This window comes from Podarcis melisellensis (genome assembly GCF_964234715.1).
Source record: "Podarcis melisellensis genome assembly, chromosome: 6".
NCBI classification, from domain to species: domain Eukaryota; kingdom Metazoa; phylum Chordata; class Lepidosauria; order Squamata; family Lacertidae; genus Podarcis; species Podarcis melisellensis.
Genome location: NC_138538.1, coordinates 35,290,148 through 35,311,949, shown reverse-complemented (window position 1 = coordinate 35,311,949; position 21,802 = coordinate 35,290,148). Strand labels below are relative to the sequence as shown.

At 44.4% G+C, this 21,802-nt stretch overlaps 1 protein-coding gene and 1 long non-coding RNA gene across 2 annotated transcripts in view; one reads left to right on the top strand and one right to left on the bottom strand.

Moving 5' to 3' along the window:
• Positions 1-10,925, top strand: part of TAFA3 (TAFA chemokine like family member 3) — an 88,490-nt gene extending 77,565 nt beyond the window's left edge. Inside the window, exons 5-6 of the mRNA XM_081916490.1 lie at positions 2,530-2,654; positions 8,907-10,925. Coding sequence (XP_081772616.1) covers positions 2,530-2,654; positions 8,907-8,918 — 137 coding nt within the window. The 3' untranslated portion in view covers positions 8,919-10,925. The remainder of the gene's footprint in view (positions 1-2,529; positions 2,655-8,906) is intronic.
• The window catches only part of LOC309372701, a 243,752-nt gene that overhangs the window by 61,337 nt on the left and 160,613 nt on the right, over positions 1-21,802 (bottom strand). The window lies entirely within an intron of this gene.

Here is a 21,802-nt window from a genome sequence, read left to right as displayed (position 1 = left end):
AGTAATTGGCTCAGAGAATAAAAACTTCATCCCCTCAGTGAAACGGGCCTTCTCTTTTCCCAGTAGTGGAAACCTGCTGTTTGATTGGCAACCCCCAGCCTCTGAGATCTCTTCTTCTATGCATCCTGAAGAATTAATGTGCAGAACTAGGAAGTTTTTTCATCTCCCGAAGTACAGCCCTACTCCTGCATGATTTTTAGATTGGCCTCAAAAGCCCTGCTCCCAATTTCTCCACCATCTGAAACAAGGCAGGGGGTTGGGTCTTTTCAGCTGAGGCACCCCACATTTACAATCTCTTACCAGGAAAGTTCCCTTGGTGCCATTTTAATATTCATTCCAGGTTTTCTTTCAGTGCTAGCTGAAAACCTGTTTGTTGTCCCAGGATTTTGCAGTTTTTATCTGTTTTTAGTCTATTGTTATTTAACTTCATGAAAAAAATGAATTATTGTTTTATTTCTTCTTGGTAATTTTGTTTTATCTGTTTTATAAACTGCCTTGAAGCTTTTTTTAACAACCAAGTCATATATAAAGTTTAACTGCTTGCTGTGAATTCATTTTGATTGTTATTTGCTGTGTACTTACAGTTTTGTAAGCTGCTCAGCGAGCTTTGGCTGAATGGTAGCTGACAAATAGTTTAAATAAAATTAATTAATTAATCAGTCTTGTGTACTTGAGCTGTGAACTAGAATTGTATCAACATTCGCAGAAGTATTTACCCAAATTGCACCTGCTACTCACTCTGGACAAGTTCCAGGACCCAGTACAGTCTTTCAAATTTAATGTTAACCCAAGGATGGAGAACTTAAGGCCCTGCAAATGTTAGACTCCATTCCCATCATCCCTGACCATTCATCATGCTGGCTGCAGCTGATGGGAGGTAGGGATCCAAGAACACCTGCAGGGCCATGTGTTTCCCATGCATCATTTCCATGGATATTCCTGTCCTGTTGTGAGAATGTATGGTGGCACCTGGGCATCCTAGCTGCTTTGATTTCCTCTTACTTTTTTTTTTAAATGGATGAAAAGCTCTTGGATCACCTTGTGTAGTTGTAAGTTTACTAAGTACACTAATCCTGAAAGTTGTTCTCCTTTGTCCCAAAGGCCTCCTGAAACCACCAAAACATTTTGGCTGGATGTAAATATTTGAAACAAATCTAGTCTTAACTATGGTTGGTTTAAACAATTCAGGAGCAAACCATGGCTTATGATCCAGGTTTGTTAAACAAACCAGAATTTAAACAGTGTTCTCCCAGCTGGGATGTAATGCTAGTTTAAAACTGGAAGCTAAAGTGACTGTGCTGGGAGAAGAAAGTGGAGAATGTGAACCTGAGGCTCACAGCTGCCTGTGCATGTCTGGGCCAGTCTCTTCCTTCTCCCAAGTCTTTCCATTTCTTTTTTCTTAGCCTTTCTGTAGTCCTGAGTTGAGAAGAAGATGACAGACCAAGCAAAATCAGGCCCTGCAGTTTTGGTCTCCTACAATGCTACCTTTGACTTTAGCCCAATGTCTAAGGTCAGAAAGAATTTGAGAGAAGCAGACCTCGCTCTGATTTTAAATTAGGGTCCTGGCACCATTAGGTACAACATCTCTGTTTCAGTTAGCCTCTCAAGGTTGCTTTCTCTTGCCTATTTGTCATTAACATGTATTTTGTCTTTGAAACTGTCAGGAGCCAGGGAAGCCCTAATTCACCAAGACAACTCTTCCCACCAATTCTGTCATGGTGTGCACTTCCTGCCAAGCTCATTCAATCCCCACATCTCCCTTTTGAACAGAACACTGCTGCTCTTTCATTACATTTCTTCCTCTCTGGTCCTGAAGGATTTACCTGATGATCCTTCCGACTTTGGTCATGTTTGTGGCAGAACTTGGGTTGATAATGAGATGAGCTTTTCTTATGACCTGTGCCTTCAGATTATTCCAGTGTTGCACTGCAAGTTGGCATGGCCCCTATAGTGGGTAGAGAAACAAGTATTAAAATATGCTTTGGGGCTGCTTGGTTCAATTGTAGTACTAGCCAGCACTCCATCCTTGGGATGTCTGAAGATGCAGTGATGCTCCTGCACCGTTTTTTTAAAAAAATGTGTTTAAGAGGTTATTTTGTTTTCCTGCTAACCATGCTGCCTTAAATGTGCATCTTGCATTTGATCTTAGTTAGTATTGTCTTATTTTCATATTTTGCAGTGTTGTGTTTGATGCTTTATGTTTGATTGTAGACTGCTTGGATTTTTTTGGATATTAAGTGGTATAGAAATTCATAATCATAACAACAGCAACGACAACATGAATGAATGAATTAAAGGGAATTGACTTGAGTGTTCATATTGGTCCACTCTGGAGTTGACCTGATAACATTTAAGATTATGGTCAACGTTTCTTTCAGTTTCTGTTTATATTGGGGCCTTTTGCTGCCACAAAGAGATGATCCACTTCACTGACTGCATACACTTTCTCCTGAGGAGTAAATAACTGTAGTGTCCAGTCTGGTGTCGTTGCTTTGCTTTTAAAGTCCTATGCCTTTTGTTTTCTCCTAGCCTCAATAGTGCTTCAGAAGTGGTGGTGCCAAATGCAACCATGTGTAGAAGGAGAAGAGTGTAAAGTGCTACCAGATTTGTCCGGATGGAGCTGCAGTACTGGAAACAAAGTAAAGACCACCAAGGTATTCCTAATCCAAGATGGGGGAGAGAAGGCCGAGTCAAATAATGCTCCCCCTCTCACACACCCCCAGAGGGCATTGTTGTGATCCTTTTTATGAGATCCACTTAGTGCATAATTTTGTGAATGACAATTGTGATGCTTTGAATCTATTTCAAATAGTTGACTCTGTTTTGTAATATCTGGCAGGCCAAGTAAACAACAGTATGTTCAGGGCGTATAATGGCTCAAGAGCCCCACAATGCATCTTGTCCATTCCTGACCACCTGTCATAAAGATCTCAGTTCAAAGTGATTTCAGATAAGTGACAATGGATATCTGACTTCTTTGTGTATTTGTTAGGCAGTTGCTATATACCTAAAAAAGGATCGCCATGGCCAGTGCAATGGCAGGAGGTTTGGGAAGGGAAGAAGAGAAGAAGCAGCTGTATGTCAGGAAGGCAGTGGAGATCCACAGCTTACACTGCAGCACGTTTTAAGAGATCTCAATACAGTTTCATGTGACAAAAAAATCAAATTAGAGTACATGGAGACAGGAACCACAAGACTCTTCATACACCTACCTGAGATCCTTGTCCATCAAGCCTGAAGCTACTCTGAGAAACTTTAGAGTGCCATTGTTGCTTCAGTTACTGGGTTGTTTAGTTCCTTATATTACCTTTTTTATTTTAAATGTAATCGGAACTGCTTTTTCTAATGCTCGGACACACATTCTGAACAAAGCCATTTTTGTTCAAAATGGGAATTTTTCTGTTTATTACTCAAAATTGGGATGTGCAACACAATGTAGTGTGATTGCTCCAGCAGTGTGAAGTTCCAGCCAGTCAGGCCGTTTTCCAGGATACTCCATTCTATTCCCCCCCACCCCTGATTTTCACTTCTACCCCCACCCCCAACAGATGCTCAGCATTCTGCGGTTACTGAGCATGATCGGTCCTTCTTCTGCTGTTTGGGGGGGGGGTTGACCCTTTAAGTCCCCCCCCTTAGTACTGCTATACCACTACCCAATCTGAGTGGTGTGAAATTCCAGAGATGCCAGGCACGCCCCCAAGAGGGTCTCTTGCTTCTCTCATAGTCTTAGATCCAAAATAGCAAAAAGCCATGCTCTCTGTCCCTTTTTCTGCCTGTCAGCCCACTTGGTGCTCTGACTCCACTTTCTCTGCAGCTTGCAAACTCCAAACTGATCTTCCTACTCGCTTATGTCAGGCGCCTAGGAATTTAGGGGATCCTTGCCCCCCAAAAAACTTACAACAGTACTTCTTGTGCTTCTTCAAACCTTGGGGAAACCTGAATACACACTGATACCCCACTCTTCTTTCTATATGGCCCCATTTTTGTGCGGTCCTGTTGGCAGGTTTTATTTGTTATTAGGAGTGATTTGAAAGTGCAGCTTTCATCAGAATTTACACAGCAGTAGAAAAGAAAATTTAGGAGGGAATTGGGGGAAGTGTGCTCTTTAAAAATGAACCTTCTCACTTCATCTGAGTTAAATATCATTTCCCCAGAAACTCAAAACCTTTTATTTTTATCCGCTGGAGATGACTTCATTCAAACAAGTTTCTTTCCAGATTAATCCTATATATCTTGAATAGCATTCAATAGCAGAGTGACAAAATAAGAAGTGGATGAGTAGAGTGAGTCATCAGTTGCAGAGTCAAAGCAAACGTGAGCCGGTAGATGGAAATGGGTTTGGGGTCTTCCCTTCTAATGGGTGTTTAGCAACAGCATCTTATGCAAGAGCGGTTAAGTGTGTAGATGAAACTCCTCCCAGCATCCCAAGAAATACAATAGTGGAGGATGGTTTGCCTGTAAGACGCCTGCCAGCCTTGGCTTGTTGCAGCCACTTCCCTCTGCTTTGCATCACGTTCCAGCCAAGGACTTTCCAGCCTGTCACAGCTCCTCCAGTTGGAGCAATCATCTGTGACAGAGAGCTACATGATTATTATTTTCATGGCTTGCTGAATACCCTGAAGAACAAGGTATAATTAAAATTTTATCAAACTCATTAGTAATTACATGTATGTCATGGTTAATCAGTTGCATAATTTTGTAATCATTGTTCATACAGTGGAGCATAATTATTCTTCAGGCTTTGCTTGCTTCGTGCTTCCATCTCCTTTCCACGCAAACACCCCATAAAATTATCCTGCAAAATAGCAGCCTGTTGTTCCTTCCTTATCTTTTACTCGGCAAATAGCATGTTCACAGTGAAGAGCTTTTAAAAGAAGAAGAAGAGAGGGAGAAAGCATCAGAGCAGCCTCCGTTGGCTCAGGAATCAAAATGCTGCTGAGTAATCAATCACAGCAACTCCGCACCACCAACCTTTCTTTATCTGTTTCCCCTTTGCTTGCTCCCCACTTTTCCTGGCAGTGTTACAATTCGACATCATTCGCGCACCCTTTGTGCTCTCAGAATGTGGAGCACTTGGCAGTAACCCATTTGGCCCACAGCCAGGCTCTCATTCTGGCTTCCCCTCTCCAACAGGAAACAACACACTATCCTTCTTGTAGCATCCCCCCCCCCCCCCGTAGCTCTAATGCCTTGATCCATCTTTCACATTCCAGAGACATACTGCAGAAACCTAACCCAACCCTAGTCTTTATTGTGTGGGGCAACCCATGCTCTTGCAACCATGGTGTGTGTGTGTGTAGGAAGGGCTTTGGTGCTTATGTGCCAGAAATAGCAGGACAGAAGGAACAAAATGTAGTCTGATGAGACTGCAGGGAGGCAGGAAAACAGCAAGTTCTGAGTAGGCTGAAGAAGAGGACAGGTGATGTATTCTCTTAGGGCTGAATGTGATTTGCAGTGACAAGGAAGAAACCAGTCGTCACGAAGGCACTGCTCGGTTGAACCTGTTGACACTCCTGCCACCTTCAGCAGTTCCTGGAGAACTGCTTCCCATATTACTTCTTTAAAGACACAAGCAATATTTGTCTGCACTAAGCATTTGGATACCATAGAGCAGGAATGGGGAACCTGTGGTGCTCCAGATGTTGTTGGACTCCACTTCCCATCATCCCTGACCATTGGCAATGTTTCCTGGGGCTGCTGGGAGCTGGAGTCCATCAAAGGGCCCCAGGCTCTGTATCCCCGCCATAGAACATGGATACTACCAGATTGGGGATTATTTGGGACTGGTGTTCTTTTTTTTTTTTTTGGCAACATCCACACAAGGTCTAATTTAATCTGGATTTACCCTTTCTGGGGGATAGCTGATGAACATTTTTTTTTTTTAAATACCCTCTGATGCCAATGTCTGGTTTGTAGTATCTCAGTGACCTGCTTGCAAAGTAAGCAACTGTCTGGAAGCACGCTGTGACTTTTGTCTGGGAAATGAATGAGGGTTTGCCCTTCCTTATCTCTATGTTCCTTCAAAGAGCAACGTGTGAGTTGCTTTTCTCAATCTGGTCATCTCAGCCTCTGCATTAAAGCAAACCGCCTCTGTTTGTTCTGTCCACTTTGAAGCCTGGGATCTAACCGCTATGGTATTACTGGATGGGCAGTTAAATAATAAGCATATCTTCCCCCCCTTAGCTGTGGGTCTCTGCTGCGTACAAATTGAGCTTCTCTCTCTCTCTGATGCTCTCAGTTTGATCTCCTTGCCATTTTTGCAATGGATTTGCTAAATTGTTCCTGCTGAAATGTGTCTCTTGTTTGGCATGCACACAAGGGCAGGGATAGAATTTAAATAGCAAAATTTCAAATGCATCCACAGCTCTGATGGCTGCCTTGACAGAAATCGCTAGTCCTACTGTGAAATCCATAAGAAAGGACATTGTAATGGGTAAATAGGGCTCGGTACATCTGAAGACTATGAAATCATCCACAGCCATTGGAATAACCCAGCATCTCAAAGCCGAGACACAATTTTCAGGCTGCTGTTTAAGAATTTGTTTAGACCATTTACCGTGCACATAGGACACATGGAAGCAAAGAAAAGCAGGCTCTGGGCTTAATATAAATTATTGCCTGCATGTCAGGCACACCTTTCTCTTTTACCCCCTCCCCTCCTCAGAGCTTCTCTTAATGATTTCTCTTGTAAAATGCAGATACTTGCTTTAAATTCTTTTGAAAGGCTTACACACTCTACATTTTCTCTGCAGGCAGAGTCATGTAAATGTAGCTATGTTAGATGAATGCTAAAGAATGCTTAATAATAATAATAATAATAATAATAATAATAATAATAATACCTAGCACCTCTGCTGCTAAAAAGGTCACTTAAGGTAATCTTGGAACTGGAAGCCTTGAGGTACTTGAAAGAATTAACATGTTAAGTTACGCATTTTTGAACAGATTCCATTTTGGCCTGCCCCAAATAAATCTTCCCCCCACTCCCCCCAAATATCCTTAGCTGTTGCTCTTCAATCTTAGGTGCACAGTAGGCATTTTAGATTTGAAAGATTTGGCTGTCTTTCACTGCCCCTTTTTGTCTATATGCATGCAAGAAAAAATGCATGGCTTGAGCGTATGGAGCAGAGGCCAAGCAGACAAGCACAGGAGTAGACTATTTTGCACCCATTTGCAAACCCACTGTAAGATCATGTTCATTTGGTGGATGGAGGATCCTGCCTTAAGATTTGTGTGCCTTTCCAATGCTGAGAGTGATTCTGCAGGCTGCTGTTACGGGGCTGAACTTGTCACTTTCAAATGTCAATGATATTTTTCCAGGGCTGGCTTTTTATTGATCCTTACATTGATCTCTGGGATTTGGTGACTGATTCCCCTTCATAAAGATAATAAGCCACTGAGAGTCTGAGGCGCTTTAAAGGTTAACAAAGTTATTGTGGCCCAAGTTTTCATAGACTGGAACCTACCTCTCAGCAGACAGTGGCAGAGCTGGCAGGACCAGAATAAAAAGTGGGTGGACCAAGAGGTGATTCTTACACCAGTGGGTTACACTCCAGCAACGCAGAAACTAGAGGTCCCAGCGCGCGCACACACACACCACATCTCTCCATCCAGGCAGGCAAGAGGCATGATCACAGTCAAAGGATATATTCCAGCCAGTCAAAAGGACATGACGATGTCATGGCAGAGGGCCATCCCACAGAGGGGTCTGGCCTAAGCAAGGGATATGGCCTTGGAGAGACCCGAGGGCCAGTTAGAGATGTCTGGAGGGCCATGTTTCTTTCCCCATCCCTGATTTCATAGAATTGTAGAGTTAGAAGGGACCCCAACCCCCTGCAATGCAAGATTTAATGCATCTAACAAAACAGGAACTTGCCTATAAAAGGTCATGTGATTATAAATAAGGTTAGCTTTTCTTTTTTAAAAATCCTTTTACTCAGTTGTTTTCCTGGCCTTCCTCCAAGAAGCTGCAGGCACTCTACATGGTTCTCGCCTCCTTTTTTCATCACAACAACCCTGTGAGGTAAATGAGGCTGAGAGATGGTAACTGGTCCAAAGTCACCCAGTGATCTTCGTGTCTAAGAGAGAGTTTGAACTTGGACCTTCCTGGTTCTAGTCCAGTTCTCCAACCACATAATCATGCTGATACCACAGTACTCTGTTGGGTCTTAACTTCCCATACATACTTATAGGGCCTGAATTGGCTGTGATTGATCACAAAAGAAATATTAGGTTCTTGGTGAATATCTCTATGAAAATGTTGAACAAAATTAACCAGGGAATGAAGTAACTCCCTAAGAGAATAAGTTACAATGTTTGGGGTTTTTAATTTTGAGAAAAGACAAGTAAGGTGGGGAAATGGAGAAAATATAGAAAGAGGCTGTCAACGTCTCTTACTAAAACCCAGGATGATCTGATGTACCGCAACCTTCCCACGTGGGCTGAAATTCATGTCAGAATGCAACCATATGCTTGCTTAAATAACTTTGATATGATTTTCCTACGTAAACATTTTGGCTTGTCTCCTCCCTCCCCGCCCCTCTGTTTGCTTCCAGAATGGTTGACTTCTGAAAATTACATGTTTCAGTCAGCTCACTACTATGGAATGTTTTCTTCTCCCCATAAAATGAAAGAAAAACGTTTGGGGGATCGGTTATCTTATGAGGAACAGGTCTGCAAAATCTTGTTAGACGTCTTCTGAATGCTGAATAGGAATGGTCGACTTATCCTCTCTACTCCTGCAAACTCTCAGTGCATCTTTTTCAATGCAGAGCAACTTCACCTGCAAGGAAAGCCCATTCATACAAGAACTCTGTGCATGCACTGGAATGCACAGGAGGTTCTGGATCAGAGATAATTCCTTAGATTACCAGATATCTGTCTAATGCATTTTCCTTTATTCCCAGGTGACAAGGTAGATTTGAGAAGATCTGCTCTCATCTGATATGCATCTGTGTTGACATGGCTGGCACTGCAGAAATGGCACAACGTGGCTTTTCTCCAGGTGCAAGATATTCCTTCTACGTTCTGAAGACCTGGAAACAGAAGGACCTCATTGGCACAGGATAGGATGCAACTGTGGTATAGGATGCCTATTTTTCATGGGCACTTTATTGTTCTTCCTCGTGTACACCTGCCAAGGGAGTGGTGCTGCGATTTGCTCCCTCCTGGAAGAACAGCACCAAGGATTACAGGGAAGGGGTGACGTACCTGTCTGGGCAGAGAACTTGGGAAATTTCCCTTGTTTTTGAAGATAAAATACTGCATCAACCACTGATTCAGTGCAGCCTCTAAGGTATTTAACCATCACCTGCTACTAAGTCTACAATTATGGGTCTTGAATGCAGTTACAAGAACTGCTCCACATTCTCCTTCCATACCATGGATATACCTGCAAAAGAGAAGAACGTATTTCTTCCCCTAGTGCTCAATTAAATATTGGAGTTGCATAGAATCTGTTGATAACTGCAAAGTGGGGGAAAGCAATTTTCCTTCCTTTGAATTCTCCTGTGTCTGTAGGCTGGCTCTGACGATCACTAAAGAGAATCAAGGTGTCGAGTGGGTGTCAAGTTCACAATTCAAAATAAAATTCGTGTTTTTACAAAATCTTCCCAATTCATGTTTTTGTCGCTTTCCTAGAAGACAGGCTTCGAGTTCTGGAAACAAGGAACCAAATTGTGAAACTAGAGGAACTACAAGAAAGACCATGCAGTTGCTCCAGCATTTACCCAGTTACCAGCTTCAGATTCTGTACCTGGACGGGTGGAAGAATCTACAGTACAGACAGAAGTTCATTACACTTTGTTGGAAGCACAAGAGATGAGAACAAGTATTCATAATGCTTTCTCTTTCTTTTTCATGAGTCACCAAAAATGTTCTCTCCTGGTCTTTCCCTCTCCTGTTCAGTAATTAATCAGGCTTATACTCTCATCTCTTCTGTTCCTTCAAAGTCACACAAATTACTGTTATTGTCAGAATTCTATTGCAAATATTAGAAATTGTGAGGGGGGAAGGTGTGTTCTTCTCTTTGCTATGTTGTGTCTGCTACAGTCTTAAATTTTACTCAGAGAACTGAGAGAGCTTAGTTACATTTAGTATTAAATAAGGACTTGTACTTGGCAACTGTAATGAGTGCAGATCCCTCTCAGGGACCAATTGATTGCTCTTATACCTCCTCACAAGAAAATATTATGAGAACTAAGTTAAACTTCCCAGCTTATGATGCCATTGCTGCTTCTGCTGATATAAATGGAGAGATGATCCACTTTAATTCAGTGGGATTTGACAAGGTTTTAGGAAAGGGTAGGAGAAGACAATAGACAGAGAGAAACGACATAGCTTTGGTGAAGTTCTCTCATTGTTTCTGGATGCACAGGACATCTAAACCCCAAAGTGGAAATGCTTATTCAAAGCTTACTTAGCATTTTTCAGAGCAAATTAGAACAACAGGCATATAACAGAAAGGTAAGGGTTTCTTAAAGACAAGTCATTGCTGATCTTTCCTATTGGAATGTTGAGATCTGCTCCCAGCTACCTTAATTGGCATCCATGAACATGTTCCATGTCTGTGTCTCATTATGTCTACCTTGATCATGAAGGTTCATTGGTTTGACTTGGGGGAGGGTGGTGGCTGAGGCTGAGAATGATTGCTTACCCTTGCTAAGTATAACCCAAAGTGAACACCTGACTCCAACTCAACCAAGATGGATGTCAGGAGCTCCCGGAGAGAATGGGCAAACAGCTGCACCTTCAAAACTCTGCCTTGACCTGTCCAACTTGGCACTGGCCTGGCCTCCATGCTGTGACTGTATGACCTGCTGACTTTGTTATCTAAACGTTTTTTTGTAACAGACAATGTTATACCTGCTTCGGATGCGATGTAAATACCAGGCTGTGAAATATTAAAGTTCGTTTTAATCTCTGCAGGGTGGATTTGTTCATTTAAATATGAGCTTGTTTTTGAGGCCAAGTGGGGGAGGAGAAGCTGTGGGCTTTCTGAAATCATCTTCAAGTAATTGAAAAAGCAATTGAGCAGTTTACAACAGGGGGGGTTGTTCTGATGGAGGAAAGAGAAGAACCTCATTATGTGTACCTGCTTAAACCATGTCAATCTATTACCTTACCTTTTTGGCAAAGTGGTGTAACTCTTTCTTGAGTATAAAAAGCCTGTCAAAATGTTGCTGGCTCCCCAAGGGTTTGTAACGACTCGGATAAGGTTCAGTCCAATTCACTGTCAGTGACTTGTCAGTGGGCAGAAGTAACTCTGTAAAGCAGGGGTGAGAAACCTGTGGCCCAACAGATGTTGTTGGACTTCCATGAGTCTTGGCCCATAACCAATGGCCATGGTCAGGCATGATGGGAGTTGTAGTCCAAGAAGATCTGGAGGTTCTCTATCCCTGTTATTCAGCAAAACAGCCTTGTTTCCTAGCACAGATGCAGGCACACAAATGATCCACTCAGGGAATTGGAGGCTGGTGCGCTCCTGCCATATAACCATCTGGCCTCTTCCCTTCCCCTGCATCAAGGAACACAAGCTCCAAGCAGAGGGGCAAGTTGCATATGAGATATTTGCATAGGCCTCTTTACCCTGTAATGACTTGGAATAGTGTCTGTACACATGTCATAGAGGGGAGGCTTATGGTTCCAACTCATATATATGCTTGAACAGACAGTGGTAATTTAGTGAATGTGTTTGACACAGGAATCTCTATTTGCATCATTTTGTATTTATTGAACCTCACCTGCTGTTCAGTTAACTCATTTATTATTTTGAAGCTCCTCCATATGTTTGGAGCTTTGCTCTCCTGAATAACTTGGTGTAGTCCAGTTCTGATTCCAGGTCACGTATGCATCTTAAATAGCATTGCCCTTTATACTGATCCATGGCAGACTCTTCCCGGCACTGTTTACTTCCTAGCATTGTCAAAACTGTCATGAGTTTTAACACACTGTGCATGTTTCCCCCAAATCAGTTACTGATCCATAAGAAGGCCTGAGCTCATATGCTCAGACTGCAAAGTATTCTTGGGACTTTATCAAACATCTTTCGAGAGTTCTAAAATATACGCTATCCATGAGATCGTATTTATCCATTTGCAGATATTCTCACAAGATTCTAAGAGCCTGATGAGGCATGACTTCTCTTTGTAGAAATCTGATTCTTCTTCAGCAAGGCTTGTCCTCCTTGGTGCATTGCTTAAAAATGTTGACAACAATTTTTCTGGGATCGGTATTTGACTGACTCTCTTGGAGTCCTGGATCCCCCCCCCCCATTTTAAAAATTGGCATTACCCTGCCTACTATCTAATCCCCCAAAGAGCTTCCTTCACCTTGTGTGTTTTACATCAGGATGTTACTGTGTCTCTGCTCTTTGCATTCTGCTCTTTGCATTACAGTGGAAGCCATGACTGTAGCTTCAGCATTAAAGAGTCGGTTTTCCTGGACAAAGCAGCAGGGCAAAACCAGAACAATAATCCCTTCAACCCAGAGCTTTAAAGCACAGACCTGTGCCTAGAAAGTGCAGGGCAAAAGGTGAGTGTGACTGAGCCCTGAGTGACAGCAGCTCTCCATGATTTCAGACAAGAAGACTCACCCAACTGTACCTTGACATGATGGAGATTAGACCTGAGACTCTCTGCATGCAAACCAGATACTCTCCCACTGAATCGTAGCCCTTCCTCCTCCTCATGTGTAGTTTAGCCCCAAGATAACAAAAGTTTATCTCCAACAGCTCAGAAAGGAGTAAACTGTGGTTATACTTAATGTGATCATTATAGTTGAAGCGAGACAAATCAATTCACCTCTTTGTTCTTCTGGATTTCACTCCTAGCTTCCCTCTGGATTCTAGACTCTGGCCTGTGTTCATTGTGTAGGGAAACCAAAGCAAATTTCATATGCTGGAAATTCCAGCATCCTACTGAAGCACTTGGCAAAAGATGTTGCTGCCGTTGGGAGATTTGGCAAAAGCGTTAGCCTTGTGTTAATTTCATTAATCTTTAAGGCAGCTTTTAAACTGAGTTAACAGGGCAGCGAATAATCAGGGCTTTGCCAAGCCTTGAGATGTACAAATGCACATAGAAAGTGTGTGGATTTACAATGCATCCATTCATATAGGTGTGTTTTGTTTGAAATATTTCTAGAGAAAGCAAGAGTTTAAAGCAATTGGGCTGGGGAAGCAATAGACAGAAAGTCTTTTATTTGCCACCAGCAGCTGTATTTCCACATGTGTAAGGAGGGTAGAGGAGTTACTGGTGGCGGAATGATTAAATTGTTGCCCTGGGAATTCTGATTAGTTAGAAGGAAATGTAGTTAAGACCAGCAGACTAGAGTATTGATGACAGTACCCCAAAGGAAGCAGGGAAAAAATGGAAGGCGGAGACTAGAGAGACAGGCATCAGAGTCTCACATGAGGCTTGTTCCTATGCTTTGCTACACTGAACACAGATAGAAGCTGTTTGTGTGAAAGAGCATACAGCTGTTGATTTGTACAGCTCAGCTATTGAAGGCACAGGTACACAGACTCTACATTTGTTGAACCATGTCATTTAAATAACTACAAATGTAGAATTAGCTATTGCAGACATCTACACTGATTGTACTGTACACTTGTTTAATATAACCTGTGAATGCTCATATAGTAATCTGAAGCCTCAGCTTATGCAGATTTATTTGGAAGTAAATTCTACTGTGTTCAATGCAGTTTACCAGCAAGGAAGTGTACATAATATTGGAATATGGAGCACTGTAACTAGGCCTTTTGGAGCTCTCCAAACTGAATGAAGCAGCCACAGGTGAGATTTAATGCAAATGTAGAGTGAAAAGTGATTTTAGCTTCCTTCATATATAGGCTGATGAGAACTGAACTAGGAAATAGATTCTGGAATTGAGATGCAAAATCCACAGAAAATGTCAGCTGGCACCAAACTAGATGGGATGTTAAATATGCCTTTGCATTTAACATACATTTTCCCTGATATGCACCAGCAGAGAGGGATTGGTGCCAATGCAGGGAGTGGGATCCCCTGAAAGCAAATATCAACTTCAAATGGGCAGGGGGTTGTTTTCAGGACCACAGCAGCAGAGAAAATAGTTAAAACTCCTTCCTGCCTTCTGCAATCCCAAATATTATACCCCTCTGCTGATGCAATTTGCCTTTGGGGAGAAACGAGCACCTCACATTTAACATCATGTCTAGTTTGGCCCTCAATGTGCTTTAGCAATACTGTGTAATTATACCTGGTCACTTTATGGCTACTTCCCACTGTTTTCACTAATGCCGCTGGGGTGGGAGAACACATGGGCAGGGGATAAAATGGAGGGCTGCCACAGGTCTGGATCTTCCCTGACATTACTGGGATTTCTAAGTTGGAATTGACATCTGGGGGGGGGGGGATATTTGAAAGACAGTGGATCTTTGGCATGTCATATTTTTTCTGGCATTTTTGTAAAAAAAAAAAAGCTCAACAATAATGTAATAGGAACATGGGTGGTGCTGTGGTCTAAACCACTGAGCCTAGGGCCTGCTGATCAGAAGGTTGGCGGTTCTAATCCCCACGATGGGGTGAGCTCCCATTGCTCGCAGCATCACTGTGAGCTGTGAGGAAGCCAGATAAACAGTGCAGCCCCTCCTAGCTAGCCCCTCCTGGCAGCAGTTGTCCCAGGTTTTAGTCAGGAATCTTCCCAAACCCCGAGTGCCAGTTTCCTGCATACTGAATTATCAACTAAAAAGGTAAAGGTAAAGGACTCCTGACAGTTAAGTCCAGTTGCAGACGACTCTGGGGTTGCGGCGCTCATCTCGCTTTATAGGCCGAGGGAGCCGGAGTTTGTCCGCAGACAGTTTTTCCAGGTCATGTGGCCAGCATGACTAAGCTGTTTCTGGCGAAACCAGAGCAGCACATGGAAACACCATTTACCTTCCCGCCGGAGCGGTACCTATTGATCTATTTGTACTTTGACGTGCTTTCAAACTGCTAGGCGGGCAGGAGCAGGGACCGAGCAATGGGAGCTCACCCCGTCGGGGGGATTTGAACCACCGACCTTCTGATCGGCAAGCCCAAGAGGCTCAGTGGTTTAGACCACAGCACCACCCGCATCCCTAAATTATCAACTACTGAGCTCTAAAAAAGATGTAGTTTTGAAGAAAGTCACATGAGCTCCAAGGATGTGTTTTATTAGCAGAAGTAGGAATAATTACAGACCAGAGAAGAGCTACACTTCTGGCGAAGAACAGAGTTGCAAGGTTTCCTGAACTTTTAATTTACACTTTTGAACTATGCATTTCTCTGGTGTCTAAATCAATCTTCCCAGATGAGCAATGAAATGGAATAAGAACAGTCTTGCCAGCCTGGTTTAGAGAGAAAATTAAAAATGATGTGGGAAGAATGAATGCTTGGTTACAGACAGTGAATCTTTTCCATAAATGATGCTTATTTTATATGTAGATGAGTGATTAATGTGATTTTTTGGTTTGGTACTTACTTTTTGAATGTGGAACAGAATACTTATATAAAAAATGAGCTGAGCAATCTAGATTCCTGGGAGAGGGGAGCCTGATGAAGTACATGTTCATTTTCACAGGGCTGTTATTGTTGCCATTAAAGCCTTCCTGCCTAGGAGATCAAGGTCATTGAGATGGATTTGTTCCATCATGCATTTTGGAGCAGATTTTTCATTACATATTTCACAGCTGAGTGTAGTGTTTGCACCTTCTCATGTAGAATACCCTTCTTATTTGTCCTACTCTGTGGCCAAATGTAGCACTTAAAATCTGGGCTTCTCTTTGTCTCTGTAGTTGATTGGTGCATTCACTGGGTTTGATAATCCCACAAACACCTGGTTAAGTGCATGCTTCTGTATGTGACAAGTTTTTGAGCAAATCCCCAGCACTGCAGCCTTGAGATCAAAGAGTGCCTACTTCTGACTTTTCATTTTGCTTTGCAAGTAATGGTCAAAATGTAATTTAGGTTTCGTTGCTGAGAGCTTCATGCTGGCTTTAGAAGAGGGAAGTATTTTTCAACTACGACAAAATCCATTGGACAAAAAGGTGGATTTTGAAGGAAGAAGAAGGCACATGGGCGTAGCTGGGGGACCCAGAGGGGCAACTCCCCCCCTCCTCGTAGATCAAGCAAAACAATAGAAATACTTAACTAACTGACCAATTACATTGGTCCTGCCCCCAAACAAAGTCTTGCCCCCCCCCAACAAAAATCCTAGCTACATCCATGAGCAGGCAGATTTTTATTTATTCAAATACATAGCTTGCCTTGCTTCTAGGTTTGGAAGTGTGGAACACTGTATTGAACAGTAATTGTAGAATATTATTATTATTATTTAATTCATTTCCATGCTGCTTTGTATTTTAAAGGGGGAAAATCTCAAAGCAGTTTACAATACATTTAAACATCAAATAAAACAATCAAGAGAGGGATGCGGGTGGTGCTGTGGGTTAAACCACAGAGCCTAGGACTTGCCAATCGGAAGGTCGGCAGTTTGAATCCCCACAACAGGGTGAGCTCCCGTTGTTTAGTCCAGTGTTTCCCAACCGGTGTTCCGCGGCACACTAGTGTGCCGCGAGATGTTGCCTGGTGTGCCGTGGGAGGGAGGCGGGCGAGTCCGGCGGCGAGAGGCGGGGCAGCAGCGGCGAGCACACGCGGGGCGGCGAGCGAGCTCCCTCCCAAATCCCATCGCCGCTCGGCGCTGGTGTTGGCAAGTCTTGTGCACCGGGGGATCTCCCCCCGGGAGCGCAAGGCTTGCGGGCGGCAGCTGGCAGCGCGGAGCACGGGGCGCCCTTCGGAGGGCTCCGCGTGCTTCGGGCAACAGGCTGCCGCCCCAAGCCTTGCGCGCCTGGCGGGAGCTCCTGCCGGGCGCGCAAGGCTTGCAGACACTCACCCGAAGCACGGGGCACCCTCCGGAGGGCTCCCTGTGCTTCGGGCAACAGGCTGCCGCCCCAAGCCTTGCGCGCCTGGCGGGAGCTCCTGCCGGGCGCGCAAGGTTTGCAGACACACGCCCGAAGCACGGGGAGCCCTCCGGAGGGCTCCCTGTGCTTCGGGCAACAGGCTGCCGCCCCAAGCCTTGCGTGCCTGGCAGGAGCTCCTGCCGGGCGCAAGGCTTGCAGACACTCACCCGAAGCACGGGGCACCCTCCGGAGGGCTCCCTGTGCTTCGGGCAACAGGCTGCCGCCCCAAGCCTTGCGCGCCTGGCGGGAGCTCCTGCCGGGCGCGCAAGGTTTGCAGACACTCGCCCGAAGCACGGGGAGCCCTCCGGAGGGCTCCCTGTGCTTCGGGCAACAGGCTGCCGCCCCAAGCCTTGCGTGCCTGGCAGGAGCTCCTGCCGGGTGCGCAGGGTTGCAGACACTCGCCCGAAGCACAGGGCACCCTCCGGAGGCCTCCGTGTGCTTCGGGCAACAGATGCCACCCCAAGCCTCGCGCGCCTGGCGGGAGCTCCTGCCGGGCGCGCAAGGCTTGCAGACACTCGCCGAAGCACGGGGCACCCTCCGGAGGGCTCTGCGTGCTTCGGGCAACAGGCTGCTGCCCCAAGCCTCGCGCGCCTGGCAGGAGCTCCTGCCGGGCGCAAGGCTTGCAAACACTCGCCCGAAGCACGGGGAGCCCTCCGGAGGACTCCCTGTGCTTTGGGCAACAGGCTGCCGCCCCAAGCCTCGCGCGCCTGGCGGGAGCTCCTGCCGGGCGTGCAAGGCTTGCAGACACTCGCCCGAAGCACGGGGCACCCTCCGGAGGGCTCCCTGTGCTTCGGGCAACAGGCTGCCGCCCAAGCCTTGCGCGCCTGGCGGGAGCTCCTGCCGGGCGCGCAAGGCTTGCAGACACTCGCCCGAAGCACGGGGAGCCCTCCGGAGGGCTCCCTGTGCTTCGGGCAACAGGCTGCCGCCCCAAGCCTTGCGCGCTGGGCGGGAGCTCCTGCCGGGCGCGCAAGGCTTGCGGACAGCTTCCTGAAGCCTGGAGAGCGAGAGGGGTCGGTGCGCACCGATGCCTCTTGCTCTCCAGGCTTCAGAGAAAGCCTGCATTCGCCCCATAGGACGCACACACATTTCCCCTTTATTTTTGGAGGGGGAAAAGTGCGTCCTATGGGGCGAAAAATACGGTACTTTCTTTGTGTTTATTTGATGCCTATTAAAGAGAGTTACTTTATATATAGTCAATATAGGCACAGAGTTAATTTTTTAAACATTTCCTAATGGTGGTGTGCCTCGAGATTTTTTTCATGAAACAAGTGTGCCTTTGCCCAAAAAAGGTTGGGAAACACTGGTTTAGTCCCAGCTCCTTCCAACCTAGCAGTTTGAAAGCATGTCAAAGTGCAAGTAGATAAATAGGTACTGCTCCGGCGGGAAGGTAAATGGCATTTCCGTGCGCTGCTTTGGTTCACCAGAAGCGGCTTAGACATGCTGGCCACATGACCTGGAAGCTGTATGACGGCTCCCTCGGCCAATAAAGCGAGATGAGTGTCGCAACCCCAGAGCCGGTCACGACTGGACCTAATGGTCAGGGGTCCCTTTACCTTTACCTTTAAAACAATCAAGAATAAAACATTACTGAAGAAAGACAAATATACATTCAAAGCAAGAAATAAAAATATTATCTTAAAACATTTCAAAAGAAAACATTACTAAAGGAAGTTAAATATAAAGAGCATATTTAAAGCAGTATAATTAGCACGAGAGTAAGATAGCATCATAAGCATAGACCATTGCTGCTGCTGTCGCTGCCAGTTCTGCCACTGGTCATTCATGGCAGGCTGCGGCTGTAGGAGCTCAGGCTTGATGACCTGGGTCTGCAGTAAGAGACAGCCAAGATGTTGTTAAATCAATCAAAATGACGGGCTGTCATGTTCAAGTCCAATTTAAAGAACTTCAACTTGATGTAGAGATTGTTTAAAAATAGTTCAAGTAATAAATTACAAAACTACAGCTCCAAGGTTCATTCAGGTAAAGGGAACGATAGGGAATTAAATATTCCGATTGCAAATTTTGGAGCCTTTCGTAACTCAAGCAATAGGTTCTTCTTTCTAACTCATGCCCTGTGCTTGTCACTATCCTGTTTTCTCAGGGTGGCCAGATAGAAAACTTGATGGGGCTTCTAACACCTTTAATAGATTTGTAGAAGGAAGAATTTCAGCAGTTGTAGCTTACATGACAAATTGCACTTGCTGAAATGTCTTCTCCTACACAACTATTAAGGGTGGAAGATTTTCGCATCTGGTCACTCTCAACACTACCCTTTGCGGTTATAGCAGTCTTTGGAAATAGTAGGAAATGTTTTAAAACAATGGCAGAAAAAATGGAAACATGAAATGTTTTAACTTTAGGCAAAGAGTTTTGATTTTTGATTTTTTTTTTTTTACAATAGTTCCCTAGTGTAACATATCCCACTGTTACAATTATGGAACATTAATGTCACCTTTGTTTCAATAAGAGGTTAAGTAGTTAAAAAACGAACCCAGTGTTTTTAAATCTATGGATACTGATTCTGTAGCTGCGATTGTGCGGCTTCATCTTTTTTTGTATAGAACAGGCATGGAGCTGCTTCAGAATAATTCCTACACTAAATTTGCCTGCTGCTTCCAGCTGCACTGAAATTGCACAGAGGGACAAAGACAAGGTGGAACATCAGGAAGAACTTGCGAGCCATGCAATCTAGACAAGGCAGAGGTGCTGCAAGTGCACTTGGCCCACGAATCACTAGAAGATGTTGCCTCCCCCCTGAAAGAGCAATGTGGGGTTGTATTTAGTTCCAGTCTTGCAGATGGACAACCAAATTAGGGTGTGTGTGGCTACTCGGACCTGCAGCCAATGAGTTGATGCGTCACCAGCTTCCTAGTGAAGCACATTTCAGCCACAGTTATCCATGCCCTGTTAATATTCAGACTTGACTAGTATAATGAATTATTTGCGTGGCTGCCAATGAAGACTTTTCAGTAACCAACTGGAAAAAAATAAAACAGCTGGGCTGTTAACTGCAACACTGAACCGCATATATTTTGCCATTGATTACATTTATGCACTGGCTATTGTGTGGTACAGTCCCACACAATAGTTAAGGATACTTTGCCATATAAAGCATTATATGGCCTGTGACCTGACTATCTGATGTTCCACCTGCTTGCTTATGATTTGTTGTGGGAAACACTGGCTTCATTGCCTCCAGGTGGGATAGGTGGTTTCAGAGATAGCATGATGTGCCCTACTTCTCCCCTAACACCTCATATACCCCACCCATACAAAAATAAAACAAAACTTCGCAACACTATTCACAGTGGCTACCTGTAGAAGATAGCCCCTGTGAATAGCGGTATGAGGTTTATTTTTGGTAGAGGGAGGTTGACTGTATGCCTGAATCCCTTCTAGTTCCTGGGTCCAACAATAGCAATAGTCTAAGTATGGGCCCTTAAGGTAACCAAGTAGCCTCAACTGTCTGTTAGAAATACAAAATCCAGAATTGAGGATTGTGTGCATGAGCTAGAAGCCAGAAATAGATTGCAGGCTGGGCAGCTGGGAGACAGAGCCATGCCTGATTTTCTGCAGGAATCCAAGGCTGTGGTTATGGAAGCAGCAAGACCTTATTAGGGTGTTAATGTTGTGAGCCCCTCCAATGTAGGCTCAGGTTGGATGTATGTGTAAATAAACCATATATCATAAGGACAGCACAGTCTCTGCTGTCCCTCATTCTGAGGAAAACCAAACCCTGGGTACACAACTGGATCCCCTGGAATCTCACACTGTTTTGAAATGCAGCAATATTGCCATGCAGCAATATCATAATTGGTCATTTGGGAACAGAGAGAGAGCAAGTGAATGTGCAGATCAGCATTTGAAACTTGTTGGGTTGACACCCTGCTACGTTCATAATAGTTTTTTGTTGTTAAGGTATTTTCTCCATTAACGAAGCTTAAAAATACAACAATTAGCATGTGGGGAGTCTGAAAAAAAACCACCTGTGGTAAAACAGGGGTCCATGTATTCATACAGGTTTGTAACTGCTGTATAAAACTTCTGAGCTAGAGTCCTCAGAGTCCAACAAGGGCAATGAAACCACCTTGGGAGGGGAAGTAGAATCATTTTGGTGGTTCTAGTTTGTATGTACAATGGGGGCTGACCATTAGAAAAAACATCCCTCCAAATCTACAGCCTTTCCCCCCAAAGTAAGAGAGTCTGGCCCCAGGGTCAGAACCACCACTACCCCATGAAATAGGTATAAGGTTATCCATTGAGCTTCATAGGTAAGGAGAGATTTGAACATGTGCTTTTTCCTATATGTAAACTGAACATTCTATTCATTATAAATAGGGCTGGTCATACGGGTTTGGGAGCCTCTAACTTTGGATAAGCAACTGCATCAATAAAACCTGTATATGAACAAATAATTTGACTGCAGAATTGCATCTGATTGCAGAATTTCCCCAGGGAAAGAAAAAGCCAAAAACCAAATTCACTGGCACAAGAGATGGGGAATTGTGAAATCCAATCTTCATCTCAGCAATTCAAGAAGCAAGAGCATATGCCTGTCTATTCCTAGGCCTAGGATGGAGAACCTGTGGCCCTCTTGATCCGGCATAGGCAAACTTGGCCCTCCAGATGTTTTGAGACTACAATTCCCATTATCCCTGACCACTGGTCCTGTTAGCTAGGGATGATGGGAGTTGTAGTCCCAAAACATCTGGAGGGCCGAGTCTGGCCATGCCTGCTCTAGATGTTGTTGAACTCCATTTTTCATCAGATGGTCAGGGATGATAGTTTCCGGGTAATTTCGCTTACCCTTATCAAAGTTTTAAGTTGTTTTAAGCGGTTTTTATCCTC